Genomic DNA, 16,051 nt, shown 5'->3' with positions numbered 1-16,051 from the left:
TGATGATTATTCACATCTCACTGATTCCATTAGACTGCATCATGACCATGTGCATGTGTAGACTGCTAAAACACACCCCCACACACTAAAACCCACCAACCACTAGCATTAAGACCAGATCCTTCCAGTCCTGTAATTTGGATCTGACATGTTATTCCAGCCCATCCCACAGATGCTCAGCCTGACTGAGATCAGGGAAATAAGGTGGCCAAGTTGACACCCTACAGCTGTCAGGGTGTACACCTCTGTAATGAAACTGGGGGTTATGTGTTTAGGTACAAGCAAAAGTAACATCCAGATAAAGTTTCCCAGCAGAATATTGCTCAGAGCCTCAAGCCATGCTCCGTCTACATGATGTCATCAGACCAGACTAACCTTTTTTCCTTTGGACCACATTTGGCAGGTATTAAACCGGAAACACCCACAAGAGCAGCAAGTTCAGCCCTTGCTGTTACCCTGGACCATGCACTGACCTCCTTGAGTTGCTGCTGTTCCCTGCCACACACTGTCCCATATACAGGGAGTGCAGAATTATTAGGCAAGTTGTATTTTTGAGGAATAATTTTATTATTGAACAACAACCATGTTCTCAATGAACCCACAAAACTCATTAATATCAAAGCTGAATGTTTTTGGAAGTAGTTTTTAGTTTTAGCTATTTTAGGGGGATATCTGTGTGTGCAGGTGACTATTACTGTGCATAATTATTAGGCAACTTAATAAAAAACAAATATATACCAATTTCAATGATTTATTTTTACCAGTGAAACCAATATAACATCTCCACATTCACAAATATACATTTCTGACATTCAAAAACAAAACAAAAACAAATCAGCAACCAATATAGCCACCTTTCTTTGCAAGGACACTCAAAAGCCTGCCATCCATGGATTCTGTCAGTGTTTTGATCTGTTCACCATCAACATTGCGTGCAGCAGCAACCACAGCCTCCCAGACACTGTTCAGAGAGGTGTACTGTTTTCCCTCCTTGTAAATCTCACATTTGATGATGGACCACAGGTTCTCAATGGGGTTCAGATCAGGTGAACAAGGAGGCCATGTCATTAGTTTTTCTTCTTTTATACCCTTTCTTGCCAGCCACGCTGTGGAGTACTTGGACACGTGTGATGGAGCATTGTCCTGCATGAAAATCATGTTTTTCTTGAAGGATGCAGACTTCTTCCTGTACCACTGCTTGAAGAAGGTGTCTTCCAGTAACTGGCAGTAGGACTGGGAGTTGAGCTTGACTCCATCCTCAACCCGAAAAGGCCCCACAAGCTCATCTTTGATGATACCAGCCCAAACCAGTACTCCACCTCCACCTTGCTGGCGTCTGAGTCGGACTGGAGCTCTCTGCCCTTTACCAATCCAGCCACGGGCCCATCCATCTGGCCCATCAAGACTCACTCTCATGTCATCAGTCCATAAAACCTTAGAAAAATCAGTCTTGAGATATTTCTTGGCCCAGTCTTGACGTTTCAGCTTGTGTGTCTTGTTCAGTGGTGGTCGTCTTTCAGCCTTTCTTACCTTGGCCATGTCTCTGAGTATTGCACACCTTGTGCTTTTGGGCACTCCAGTGATGTTGCAGCTCTGAAATATGGCCAAACTGGTGGCAAGTGGCATCTTGGCAGCTGCACGCTTGACTTTTCTCAGTTCATGGGCAGTTATTTTGCGCCTTGGTTTTTCCACACGCTTCTCGCGACCCTGTTGACTATTTTGAATGAAACGCTTGATTGTTCGATGATCACGCTTCAGAAGCTTTGCAATTTTGAGACTGCTGCATCCCTCTGCAAGATATCTCACTATTTTTGACTTTTCTGAGCCTGTCAAGTCCTTCTTTTGACCCATTTTGCCAAAGGAAAGGACGTTGCCTAATAATTATGCACACCTGATATACGGTGTTGATGTCATTAGACCACACCCCTTCTCATTACAGAGATGCACATCACCTAATATGCTTAATTGGTAGTAGGCTTTCGAGCCTATACAGCTTGGAGTAAGACAACATGCATGCAGAGGATGGTGTGGACAAAATACTCATTTGCCTAATAATTCTGCACTCCTTGTAGTAATTTATAAGATCTGTTATTTATATTTTAGTTATTTCAGTACTTAGGTTTACATTTATTTGAGTATTTATTAAATTTATTTCAGCTGTTTTACCTATTGTTCAGTAGAATGCTGCATATACTGAGGCTTACTGTAAAGCACTGTTTCATTTGTATCATGTCACATATTTCAATGACAATTAAAGCTGAGTCTGAGTAAACGTTGCTGAGATCTTCACACTTGGACATTTATCTTGGTTTCAAAACATCACCTTCAAGAGCTGCTATAATGTGTCCACCTCCCTGAAGAGGGCCACTGTAACAAGTTAATCAGAGTTAATCACACTTCTCTCCCCCCCTCCCTTCTCTCCCGCTCATTTACATAGTGTAATTATGAAATGATCAGGAGCAACACAACAACTGTGTCTACAACTGATCAAATGAAGCCACAGTAGTTCTAAACAAACCAATAATTTGCCCTGTCAGCACTGGCCTGGCAAACATGTCACCAATATTGGCTACACAGGCAAGTCATTTTTGATTTTTTTCAGTCCAGTGCATTTTATCTATCACATTAGATATTTACTGGTGATCTGATAAGTTTGGTAAAACATTTTATTTATCCCTAACTAAGTTATCTGCTAAAGTTAATCAGAAATAACACACTGAGTCCATGTCAGCCTTAGTAAGAATGGCCGAAAGTATCGAGGAAACAAGAAAAATAATTTTAAAAAATCAAATGAAAACACAGAAATATGCTTTTATAGAGTAACAAGTCTCATTTCTGTGAGCGTACAGGTCCAGGGCACCTTTTATTAGATGTAGGATTCATTTCAATTCTGCACACACACACACACACACACACCCATAGCTGGGTATACTTAATAGTACTTAGCTCCTATAAGTAAGACAGAAACACAGGAGGAAAACATTGTGTTTCAGGCAGGGTGGAAAGTAATTCCCTCTCCGTGTTGTACTTTTTAATGTAGGGAATCAGATCAGCGTGCCACATAACACACTTTACTGCTATGTTTTACAACAGTGACCATTTTTGGGAAATGTTCTTACCATTGGTCCGGAGGGGCCGATCTCTCCTCTCTCTCCTTTCTCCCCAAGAGCTCCCTGTAAAACAAACAATGTCACTGCGGCTGGGCTGGACTCGTGGGCCTCGTGATAGCCATGGACTGGAAAAGCCAACATCAGTTATCTTAATAAGATGCCGGGCCATTTCTTTGGACAAGATCCGAGAAATGTCTGGAAGTCTATTTGAGGCATATGTCAACATTTGTCAGTTCATAATGGCAGGTGGTAGACAGCTTAATATCAAGTGCAGTCATAATTGCACACATTTCTGAACTTGCTGAAGAAAGATGGGAACAAACTGCAAAAAGCACACGTCCAGTGACCGGTTATCATAATTCAGTGAAAGTGCTGCTTGGGAATGACAAAACTTGATATGTTACTTGATCCCAAAGTTTTATTTTTGTTATTACAGGAAGTTGTGCGAGTTTCAACGCTAAAGCAATTGTGGAAAAATCCACCTTTATGCCAGTAAAGTCTTACCGGAGGCCCCTGAATGGAGAGTCCGTTGGGTCCTTGAGGACCAGGTTGCCCTGGGGGTCCAGAAGGGCCAACTTCTCCTACGGGCCCTTGAGGTCCCTGTGAAAAACAACACCACATGAAACCAAAGTAGCAACTTTAAGTTACATATACTAACACAGATCGGTGAGAAAGATAAACCCTGTGGTTCTTTAGTCTGACCCCCTGAGGATAAAAATGTTTTTGTGACCTCCTCACTCGCCAGAATCTGGAATGGCAAAATTTAAGAGTGCAGAACACGACTGCATACTCAGCAATAAAAAATGTCATTTAAAGGCATGACAGCCTTTTACATCAATTTAACCGTCTGTAGCATCTCCTGATGTGAGACTCTCTGTTGGAGAGATAAAGGAACTGGCCTGAGTCGGGCTCAGAGGCTCATTTTCATAAACAAGGCTAAAAAGAGCGTGAGAGCTTTATAGCTTTACTAAATATAAAAACGGACACGATCGCTGCTTCTGTTCAGATCGTTCTACACGTTTTTGATCAATTTAATCTCCAAAGAATGTTTAAGAGATTTTTTGTGCCAATTCAGCATGATATCCATCAGGTTTAGATGGTTGCCATCCATCTGAAGTCAGGTCTTTGCAGGTCATTTCATTGGTGTGTATGGATTACAAACCGAGTTCACAAACAGGAGACAGAAAAGAGAAATTCCTACAAACCACGGCTGATTCGCAGTATTTGTGGCTTGTTGGCTGAGCGGCAGCAGTAGCCAAAGTAATCGTTGCTCCAGCTGTATTTATTATTTTAAAGTTCAGCCTTAGAGGTTGTTGGGTCATGGCTGCCTTATCCATGCTCATGATCAAAATAAAGCATGGATCAGATATACATGAGTGGAAAGGAAATAAAAACAAACAGAGAGAAATGTTGTTGTTTTTTTTATCTCATATTTAACTTAATATTATTCTCATAAAAATATTGCACCAGACTAAATCACTTTAAGGTTTATTTTGCAAAAAGAATAATTTATTTTGCGTTTTATCCACCGTTATCCTGTAATATGTAATTCACTAAAATGAATTAGTAGCATTGAATACAGATGAGTTCAGGGAGGAGCATACTGATGACACAGATGTACGAATGCTGTTAGACTGATCGGGCAGGAATACGGTACTGTGCGAAAGTCTTGATCCACCAATCATTTCTTTATATTTTGCCAGAAAAACAGGGAAAAAGTGCAATAAGTTATTGAAACACATGCAAACATACATGTAAATACAGTATAGAAGGCAAAACTAGAGTTTGTAAAACTTCCTTTGAAAAAATAGCCCGCTCTCACTCCCGAGGCCTAATATAATTCTGATTTGTCAAGTCCCACGGCGTTCCTAAGGAACGCGAAAGGTGACCGTCTGCGTATGCTACGTGCCGGGCTATGGATGAAATACAGTAGAATGATGCTCCTGTTGTAATACATGTTCCAGCCATGTATTCCAGCCCTAACCTTATCCCTAACCTTAACTAGCACTTAACAGCTCTCTAAGTCTCCAAGTCTAAACTTTAATAGTGTTTTCCAAAGTGATTTAAGTAAAATGAATGTACATGTGTGGATTCATTCCAAATGGTTCTCATGTTTCCTCATTTTTTTCCGATCTCGTAATCTAGGGATCTACTGGAAGTGTAACATATTGGCGATTTGTCACCTAGCGTAAAATGTTATGCTTTGGGAGTGAGAATGTGTTGTGAAAAAACAGCACTTCAGTCTGGCTCCTTGGAAACAAAATCTGAAGAAATAAGGGGTGAATCGAGACCTTTGCACAGCACTGTATATTAATATCCTCTACTGTGTGTGTGTGTCTGTGCCTGCAGTACAGAAAGCCACATCTCTCTTCATAGCTAACACAATGGACTACTTGCACTAGGTAGTCCATTACACCCATGAAACACATCACATACAGTCATTACTGACTATATGTTGTTTGGGGGTTTTTTTGTGGGACACTTCATGTGTCGCACTTGACGTGCTGTCGCTGAGGTAAAAAAGTGGGACATATGGTTGCGATATACAACCTTATTTCCCTGACTGACAGTAGTGTGGTTTTCAGCACAAGCTGCAGCACCAATGTTGCCTCCTTCAAAGAAGAAAAAGTGTCAGAACTTTTTTCTAAGATTAAATTTCACTCATGGGAGTTTTTGTTCAGAGAAATTTCCACCAGGATCAGGATCTGTAGCGACTGCTGCAGCTGGATGTTTAGTAAAAGTTTGGAACAGACGACCATACCAAAACCGGAGCAGATGCAAACATTACAGTCAGTCAGGACGGCGGTGAGTGGAGGTAAACTAGACAAGTGAGATATACCCTTGCAAATATCAGCTTCCTTTAAACTACAGGTATGTAACCTGAATGCTGTTGAAACTCTTTCAAAGTCAGATATTTTACACTTTCATCACTGAATGTGTCATTAAACAGAAGGCGATGGTTGCTTTGTTCTTGGACCCACTGGTGTGGACCACCACGTGCAGAATACCACACAAAAATAAACAAATGATCCGGGCATCCATTTAAATGTATTACACAGTGAGAGACAAACTCACTGGCTTTTGCAAACTGATTCACCTTCATTTCGTTCATGCAGACTTCAGTCTGACTGAACTGTGACAGGTGAAATCACGAGGCTCTACTAAAGGGGTCAGATGCCATCCAAGAAACATATTTCAAAGTTCAAGGCTCAATTTATCCCTCTGTAAAAATCACGGAAATTATGCCCATTTATGCTGGCTGCCGTACTCGCAGCCATTTCCCACCTGCTCCTTGCCACAGCACACACCAAAATTTCGTCTGGCAAAATCCAGTCTCAATATTATTTTTAACTCATGCGGCAATTCTGCTTTCCCACTGTGGAACATTTTTCATGCCTTAACCGTGTGAAATACAGTATATGTTCAAGACTGTAGCAGGACAATAGTGTCCCAGAATTTAAGAGCATTTTACAAACCGTCACTCCTGGCTCGCCTCTGTCTCCTCTGGCTCCTCGTATGCCTGGACCACCCTGAAACAAACACCAGAGACACACGGTAATAACAGAAATAAGAAAAAAACATGGGTTGTAAGACTGTAAATGTATCAAGACTTCCACTAAAACATAGAAACTGGGTTTATGTTTAAAAATATGCTAAACGTAGAACGCCACGTGTCTTTCATATGAATGGATTGTGAGGCTCATGGAGAGAAGCCAGCGCTGATCATAATGCTGTAAACTGCTCCTGTGAGCTCTACACTTTATTACGCTGCATCTGTGACTAACAGCGAGAATCTAAAGCCATAAACCTCGGGCTGACCCTTCTATATTCGAGGTTTATCCAGGGACAGGCAACACACATCTGCTAATCATTGGCTCATTTGGGATATATCCTCTTCCTGTGTTTGCTTAACTAGGTCTGCCTTGGGAAGCTGGGGGCAACTAGGTAGTTCCTGAAGTATTTAACCAGACGAGACAAGGGTGGGAGGAATATGAGAAGAGACATGCAGATGTGGTAAAAGCAAGAGGTCATTTTCTTTTCGATAATTTCTATCAATTGGAAGTCAACACCAATCAGTTTGCTTTAATTGGTAGATGTGGGATATATTGTCTCTTGTAGATGTAGTCAGTGCTCTCTGCAGGGATTCCTTATGTGTGTGCTGGTCTTGGATTATTTACTTAAACGTAAAGTGACAGAATTTACAGGCTCAATTAGTTAACAAAACCAAAATCAAAGTTTAATAAAGGCGAATGTAACAGCAGACCAAGTTAACCAAATCAAAAGGGTTTTTTTCAGTGTGTTTTTAGTTTTCAATGTGGAGGAATACGCGTTGTTAGACAGCCAAAGGTTTGCTCCTGGGCCACAACTCTATTAACAAAAAAACCTACAGATGACAGCCAATATCCCAACATGAAGCTTTGAATTGGCATATTCATTTTGTCAGGTAGGACAGGAATGATGACAATGACCAATAACCCCTAGAATTATTTTGAAATACTTTGAATCAGTGGTGAAATGGGCCTATGACGACTGTGTCTTTGTAAAATCACATCAGGGGAAAAGTAATACTTAAAATGACTGGGCCTGTTCATCAGTTCAAAAATGTATTTCTGTTGTTTTAATGGATTCTTCTAAACAATCAGAGCACTTGCTGGAGGCACGGAAAAACCTGCAGAGAAACTGAAATGAGCTTCCAACAGTAACAGCACGTGTAATTACATTTGGATTTTTCCACGAGACTTTAATGAATGTGGAAAAAACGGAGCAATTATTGTTCAACTTAGCAATTTTATGCCGAAGGGAAATTTACATTTTTTAAATAATGCCTGGATCTCAAACAGCATGGGCACTATTCATTTTGAACAAACAGACATGCCAGGTTGAGCATGTCTTGCTTTCCTTATTTTAGATTGATTGTTGACTGACGTTCAGCGTTAAGTTGAGTCTGTGCCAAATCAGACGGCACAGATTGCAGTTCAGCTCAGCCAATCAATAGTATTTGAAATGCTGAAATGTGAAGAGGTCTGCTGCTGCGTGAGACAGGAAAAGACGTACATCTGGCAGTGAATGCAAACATAAAAATTACTCTGAGGAAGAAAGGCTCAGCATTGTTGTGAGTGATTACGTCCGTAGTCTGCACACTGGAAAAATACAGCAGACAAAAGTGCATTTTCTGGTTATTACAAAAACTTTCTTTCTGCTATTACAGTTTCTTATTTGGCTCCTTGTTTTTGTTTTCATGACATTACTGAAATTACCCATTTAATATTTTTCTACAATTATGTCAGTGTGCAAAATATTTAACTTCTAGGTGACCACTTTTAATCGCTAGTTGATTGCAAGGGTTACTTGATGGTAGGCAACCTGTTTCTAACGACTGTGGTCCAACTTGGACTTATTACAGTTACAGTCACTCTCAGACAGATTAGCAAAGTCTTGCAAATAATTAGCATCTAATTTATAAACACAGACTGATACAATCTACAGACTCACTTGAAATCTAAGTAAGTCTGCCAGGATATGCAACATCTCTGCAAGATGTCTAATTGCAAGAGAAGATTCGACTGGACTGGTTACCCACTGCCTGTATTCTGGTTATAGCCCCAGTACAGTTGTGGTCAGAAGTTTACATCCACTCATCGTTGAGGATGAATGTCACAGTAATTTTAGTTTTTTTAAGGAACTGTTCTTTTTACAGGGTGGAATGCACAGCATACATCTTTAATGAAATGCAATGAAATTACCATCCTGCAGCAACTACGTCACTATTTGTTGAGGAATTTCGGAACTTCTATTTCAAGTCTAAGAGGCTGTGGCTGGACTCTGAATGTAAGTAGTTACAGTGTTAATAATATGTTTAATGTAAATGTATGTGTATGTAGATGGCAACAGATTTACGATGTTCACCAATAAAGACTAAATGTAACTGCCTACTTGATCCCATTTAATCGCAAACTGATGGCTGACAAACGCCATCTTACCACCTTTTTATTGCCATCTTTGTACCAAAGTCCCTTTGGTGCTCGCTTGCTTTAGTAAGAAGCAACCGAGTGCCAGTGATTGCAGACCTGTTCCCCATCTTTGAAGCAACCATTTCAAATGCAACTAGATTGCAAGTTCATTTCACACAGTTGCATTAATTTTAGTTGAACCGTAATCTTCAACTACTGTTTCCCCCAATGTGACTGTAGTATTAGACGCTGTATCAGGCATCCATCTACCTGATACACGTTTATTTTACAGCTTTATTTGATTGAGCTTAACCCCCCCCCCCCCCTTTTTTTGAGAGAACAAAGTGTTAGCAGTGCAACAACAGAAGAGTAAATCTGTTTTCACAGTACACGTCAACCAACCGTTTTATCGTTTTTAACAAGGGGAGTTGTGATCATTTTTCATCCTTTCTCTAAATCCCAGTGACTACAGTGTGCAGTTTTAGCACAAAAGCAGCTATGATTTCGCCACCACACCATTCATCTATTCCCATATCCTGCAGTTAAAATGTGATTTAAGAAGCCCATTCAATGTGGGCGAGAGGAACAGACACAGACAGAGCGACAGAAACAGTTACAGAGGCATAAAATGACAATAAAACGAGAGAAAGAGCCCCAAGCAGGAGGAGGAGGTAAAATAAATAAAACAGAGAAAAACAATGAAAAGTGAGAAGCTAAGGTATTTTCTATGCTATATTAATCTCTGGAAAACAGAAGAAGCAACAGAGACTGTATATAGAAAACATGAAAGAAACACAGAGAACAATATGTAATCCTAAATATTACATGAGAAATTTCAATTCTTTGGTAATTTCCCCATAAAATGTGAATATTTTATACAACATAGAGCTTTCCTCTGTTATAGAACTGGAGGTTTAACAAATCCAGAGGGAGAGGGCTGTGACCTGTGGATATAACCCTACCAATGAGAAAGCAGATCTGGCTCATTGGACAAGGAAAAAAAACATAGGGGGGAATTTTACTTGGCTGTGATAAATGGAGTCGCCCAATAATTACTTTCTCAAACTATACCAGTGTGGATCTACACCCCTCTCCTCCTCCGCTACCCAAAGGTGCCGACAAAGACAAAGAGAGAGAACTCAAGGAGCGATAGCGCAAATGAAAGTGGTGAAGAGAGAAAAAGAAGAATTTAGACAAAAAGTCTCGGGCTGCAAATGAGCTCATTTAGTCGCTCTCATCTCCCGACCTCATTCTGGTACAATCTGCGATTGCGTGAGAGGAATACAACTATTCGGCATGTACACCCCAACTCTTTGTAACATTCAGCCACCCCAGAGAAAATGCCTCTAAGAAATGGAAAAGTGTCTTCAGGCATTAATTGATGAAAAGAAAAAAAGACTTGTTATTGTGTATATGTCACAAAACACAGGGTAGACTCTAAAAGCACTTTTATCTACCCTTTGATATTATGTCCTTTTGTGTTGCTGGATATATTCACCCTGTTCCATCTAGAGTTTATTCACACTGTGATATATTACATATTTAGATGTCTTTTGCTCTGGTCTTTGTGATTTTGTCGTAAACTATAGTTAGACTAAGCTTCTGTATCTGAACTGTGAAGCAGGAGGTAACAAATTTGATTGCAAAAGTATGATTATGCAGAAATTAATTAACCTTTCCCTGGTAAATTTAAGGTCTCAGTCCCAAAATTAACATCTTGCTGAATAGAAGTCTTATGTGGAGTAAAATCGACAATAACTTTAAGACTGGTCTTGAGAAAAGCACTGACCGTAACTAAAATTAATTCAGTCGAAGTATGTTCACATTGAAAATGTTGGATTGACTTTGACATTACGAGCAGTGTCCACTAATGACCATCCAAAAAAAATGTATTTTCTTCTGTAGAATTTTTTAGTTGATGAGAATCTTGAAAGACTAGATGAAGCGAATGAGTAACTGATCTAAAGAAAGAGTTCAATTGAGTTTCTAACAACACAAAGAAGGATAAAAAGCACAGAGAGCAGAGGAAACACATCAGAGTGATTTGTTCATAAAAGGCAGAGTATGAGTGTTCAAGTAACTACAGTAACTACAGAATAAATGTGTATAAATATCTTCTTACAGGTGGCCCAGATGGTCCTGGAGGTCCTTTACTGTCCTGAGAGCAGGTACAGGCATGAGGCATGGGAGGGCACTGCTCTTCAACTCTCTGAAAAGACAGTTCACAGAATGTGTGTGCAGTCTCTTTGGTCAATATTCAGGTCAGGCTTGAGCTGCACTAAAAACACACATAAACAGGCTCAGACTTTGCCGGAAAAAAACAGATAACACTTGTAAAACATGCTATCGTTGGCCAGTTTGTCTTAGGTGTTTGGATCCGTGTTAAATTTACAGCCCAGTAAAACTAATATTTTTCATATTCCACAAATCTCATATCATACTTTGGAGTTCTTTGGACAAACCAGCTAAAATTACATCTTTTTCTAACAGAAAAACATATCTTTCCTCTTAAAAAAGTCAAAAACAATGTATTTTCAGTTTAAATGCAACATAAACTCTTTTTTTTATTATTGCTACACAACTGCATATTTATTTACAAACTGTAAATGCAAACAATGTCCTTACAAAGTGCATTTAAATAAAGTTATTTTCAAAAATATACTTCAATGCGATGGAGTAATCAATGCTTTTTGCATGCCTACTTTTTCATTGAGTAATCTGTACTTTTGAATGTGTATGTAATGAGTATGGAGCATATTTGAAAATGCAAACACTCAAAAAAATCAGTAAAAAAAAAAATCATGAATTTAGTAGTCTTGGGATTTTCATTTCATTCTTCTTGTGTATAGAGGAGCCCGCTTACACAAGGACATTAAGTTCACTAAACCATACCTGTCTTTAAAAATACATAATAAGCTCAAAACACTGGGTCCCAGCCCCAGCACACATTTTAATTGCCAGCTAACCACTAGCACTGAAGGCTACATGACCCATGTGAAGACCCGAATTCTGAACCCCTGCCGACAGACTCCGACTTACTCAAGGGCTCTGCTAAAAACAGGCCTTTGTTGCAAGGTAGTTACTAGGCAACACGGTGATATCATAATATCTACTTACCTGCCAAGTTTGGCTGCTCAACTCCTTATCATGTAGGGGGAGTTGGCAGCCAAAGAAACACATTGTGTGCATTACAGTAAGATTTGACTTTTTTGTGTTAGCTGTGCAACTTAGCTTAAAAACATCACACTGAAAATAAACAAGTCAATGCAGTTCATCGCCTCGAATTGATTTAATTTTGAATTTATTTAATTTTTCAGTGAGTTTCCGCACTCATGAGGGTAACTGCCATGCATTTTATTACCCAGTGATGTGTTGATAACACTCAGGCCTCGGAGAAATTGGTTAGTACGTTCAGACATTGCATTTTGAACCCTATTGTACAGGTGTGCAATTAATAAGTATCTTAGTGTTTGCTCGGTGGATTACATTTTATGCCTGGGGCGTTAATTGATTGGTGCTACCATAAAGGCAGACACACACTTTTTGTGACTTTGTGTATATGCATAATACACAACTGGTCTCATTAAGAGAATTTCTTTCACGTTAAACTAAATTATTTGAATGAGCATTCTGGCTTTGATTGGAACCCTACTTATCACTTTAATTATATGGATTTTTAATATTATTATTGAATAATGCACAGAAGAAGAGAGGTCAGGTACGTACAAAATTATCTCATAGAGTAGGTTTAAGTAGAGGGAGAAATGTTACTTACCAATGCTGGCAGCTCACAACACTTATCTCTGCTGGCCCAGGAAGTACTGCAGATAATGTCAAACATCTGGAGCTGGAACTGTAAACACATGTGCATGTATGAGTACATATGGATATACACATAACCTTTGCATTAATACTGCAGTTGCGATGTACATTAGGTAAATACAATGCTGAATTAAAAGGAAAAGTTGCATTAGAAACTGAATATTACCCAGGATTTTTTGTAATGCTGTGTTTCTGTGTTGATAAGAAGCAAGAAGACAGACAGCTTGGCTGCTTATGAGCTTTAATAACAAGCTGAAATGTGCTGGAAGACAGATATATGGAGTCTAGCTGATTGCTTTAATAAACAAACTGGATGTTCTCAATGCTCCGCTAGTCTTGGCCTGGCTATAAATTATGTCCCTGGCTTATGTCTGATTCATTTCGAAATTTTAGCATCAAAACTTAAGAGGGGCTTTGCGCCCGTACACTGTTTATTTTATTAGAAAAGCAGTGTTGACATTCCCAATTCCTCAAACTTCGTCAACATTGTTTCCAGTGTAATGCATATACAATCAGAGACAACCTATATTTTCGGAAACCCCCTCTTAAACTTAAAAATACATAAATAAAGCAGTTTCATCTAGGACACCGAGTTCATGCTGAATATAGTAGAAAACTGTATTTCTTTACACTGTTGTATTATTCCTATAATCATCAGATTTACTTTGTCAATTCTAATGATGGGATGCACATTTGTTTTCAGGTCCGCTGATAAAATTCTTAAGGTCATTAAACAAAAATCAGTTAAATTACATTTAATTTAAAAGATACCCAACACCCTTATTTACATAATATGATCAGATGATAAATAATACCATATGCAGTTCAATTTATTGGGAAAATGTATGACAGTAAGTAAAAACTTGGCTCAGAGGTTTTTCATTCCTAAAGACTGGAGCGCTCCCCTGCTGCTGATGTGGCACAGCTTGTAATTATATATGTAGTGCTTCTATTGCAGCACCGCAGGGGGTCTGGGAATTTAAGAGCCTGTGTTCTTACAGTAAAGCTGGAACTAATGTTAAGACCAAAAGATATGGACTTGCTGTGAATCGTTTGGGGGTTTGACCCATTTTCATTTCATAATTTGAGCTCACTGACAAATGCTATATGTCTCTTTATACCCTCACCAGAGCCTTTATTAGGTCCACCTGTTCAAGTGCTCGTTAAAGCAAATATCTAATCAAATGCATGGCAGTAACTCCATGCATTTAGGGATGTAGATATGGTTAAGATGACCAGCTGAAGTTCAAGTGGTGCATTTGAATGGGGGAAAAAAAGGGTGATTTAAGTGACTTTGAATGTGGCATGGTTGTTGGTGCCAGACAGGCTGGTCTGAGTATTTTGCAAGCTGATGATTTAGTATGTTCCAGCATAACCATCCCTAAGGTTTGCACAGAATGGTCCAAAATAGAAAAAAACATCCAGTGAGTGTGTATCTGAGTAAAAAGTACCTCGTTGATGCCAGAGGTTAGAGGAGAACAGCTGGACTACTTTAAGCTGATAGGAAGGCAACAGTAACTCGAATAACCCCTCGTTACAACCAATGTAAGAAGAGCTTAGATTGGTAAAGCTCTGAAGGTAAAGCGAGTCAAATCTGCATGTCAGATGTGGGACAGCAGCAGAAGACCGCACCACACGTCACTCTTGTCAGCTAAGAACAGGAAACTGAGGCTACAGTTATCACTAGTTCACTAAAATGGGAATATTGGAAAAACATTAGCTGGTCAGATGAGTCTCAATTTCTAAGGGATATTTTTTGACACACTTTGGGCCCTTTAGTACAAACAGGGCATCATTTACATGACCACAGCCTACCTAGTCATACTCGGCTGGCCTCCACAGTCACTACATCATTCACATCACGGATGTGCAGCTGACATATCTGAAATCACTTTGTGAAGCTGTCATGTAAACATGGACCAGTATTTGTGAGGAATATTTCCAGCGCCTTGTTGAATCTGTACCAAAAAGAATTAAGGCAACTCTGATGACAAATCGGGGTTGAAACGGTTGCTAACAAGGTGTAACTAATGAAGCACCGAGTGAGTGTACAATTTTATTCTGTTACACTTGTACTCCTTTAAATCAACTAAACACAAAGTTAATTATGAACACGAACATGTTTACGATTGTTTCCAGTTCAATTTGTTGCCACTTAAAACATAGAATTGTTAGACTAAATTGATTCTTCTGTACAACAAGTTCCATTTTCACGTGCTTTTTGCAAATACTGGCAACCCAAGTAGACATTTTTTAAATAAATAGCCATTTTCTTCACTGGCAGTGGAGAACAATCTGTTAAGTAGATAAAATATAATTAAAGAGCATTTATCAGCTAATATTTTTCTTTGGAAAAGCTCAGTAGTATACATTTACTACTGGGCTTTTGGAAATACTTAGTATTTCCAAACGCCCAGGTTATCTTACCCTCATCCCTCACTGTGTCTGCCAAAAGCTCTTTTTTTTGAGTGCCTGTGCTATTTAATGGGTAGAGAACAGCTAACACAGAATATATAAAGCACTTTGTGCATTTCCACTTGCAATAAATAAAATGAACTCCTACTGAGTGACTTAATGAAATGGTTGTGAATATTTATGGCTGCTACTTAACAGGCCATAATTATGCACACACACATGCACAGCACACACACACTCACTCAGGTGCCTGGTCATTTCTGGTAATTTGAAACAGATTGTAAAATAACTCTCGCAAGAAGCAACTTTACCTTTGCCTGTTCATTGTTCAAGTCATCCTATCGGCTGCTGTCTTGAAACAAAGCCTACATCTGCATTTGTTAATACACGTTGTAGTCAATGCTTCCTTTTTACATTGATCCAAACAAGTATTCATACTAACCGGAGCAGAGCTGTCTTGTCTACCTCTGGATCGAACCGTCCTTCCGAGGACCTCCATTCCATCGGTGGTGATGTTACCAGCTGCATTAATGTATTTCTCCCCAACCACTGAGCAATCCAGTACCACCTTCACAGATGTCTTGCTGATGGTTACATGGAGCTGAATGGGCAAAAAGATAATTGGTTGCATTAGAAATGCTTTGGCGGCGTGTCTGAAATCACTCACACCACACTATATGGAGCACTACATAGAGTTTACCATTTTTCAGGGCTGCACAAACACACAAATAGCTACACAGACGTCAAATGGAG

The 16,051-nt window shown here is 39.4% G+C and overlaps 1 protein-coding gene across 2 annotated transcripts in view; it reads right to left on the bottom strand.

Annotated features, from left to right (window-relative positions):
* The window catches only part of LOC146377252 (collagen alpha-1(XIV) chain-like), a 153,116-nt gene that overhangs the window by 30,411 nt on the left and 106,654 nt on the right, over nucleotides 1–16,051 (bottom strand). For both annotated transcript variants that reach the window (XM_084942671.1, XM_084942672.1), the window contains exons 34-39: nucleotides 15,741–15,899; nucleotides 12,837–12,914; nucleotides 11,184–11,270; nucleotides 6,587–6,640; nucleotides 3,615–3,710; nucleotides 3,120–3,173 (exon numbers count right to left, since the gene is read on the bottom strand). In XM_084942671.1, the coding sequence (XP_084798797.1) occupies nucleotides 3,120–3,173; nucleotides 3,615–3,710; nucleotides 6,587–6,640; nucleotides 11,184–11,270; nucleotides 12,837–12,914; nucleotides 15,741–15,899 (528 nt within the window). The remainder of the gene's footprint in view (nucleotides 1–3,119; nucleotides 3,174–3,614; nucleotides 3,711–6,586; nucleotides 6,641–11,183; nucleotides 11,271–12,836; nucleotides 12,915–15,740; nucleotides 15,900–16,051) is intronic.

This window comes from Perissodus microlepis, chromosome 11 (assembly GCF_051167445.1).
Source record: "Perissodus microlepis isolate ML-2025 ecotype Zambia chromosome 11, ASM5116744v1, whole genome shotgun sequence".
Lineage (NCBI taxonomy): Eukaryota > Metazoa > Chordata > Actinopteri > Cichliformes > Cichlidae > Perissodus > Perissodus microlepis.
Note: the sequence above shows the minus strand (reverse complement) of the source record. Positions and strands in the feature narration are given on the sequence as shown.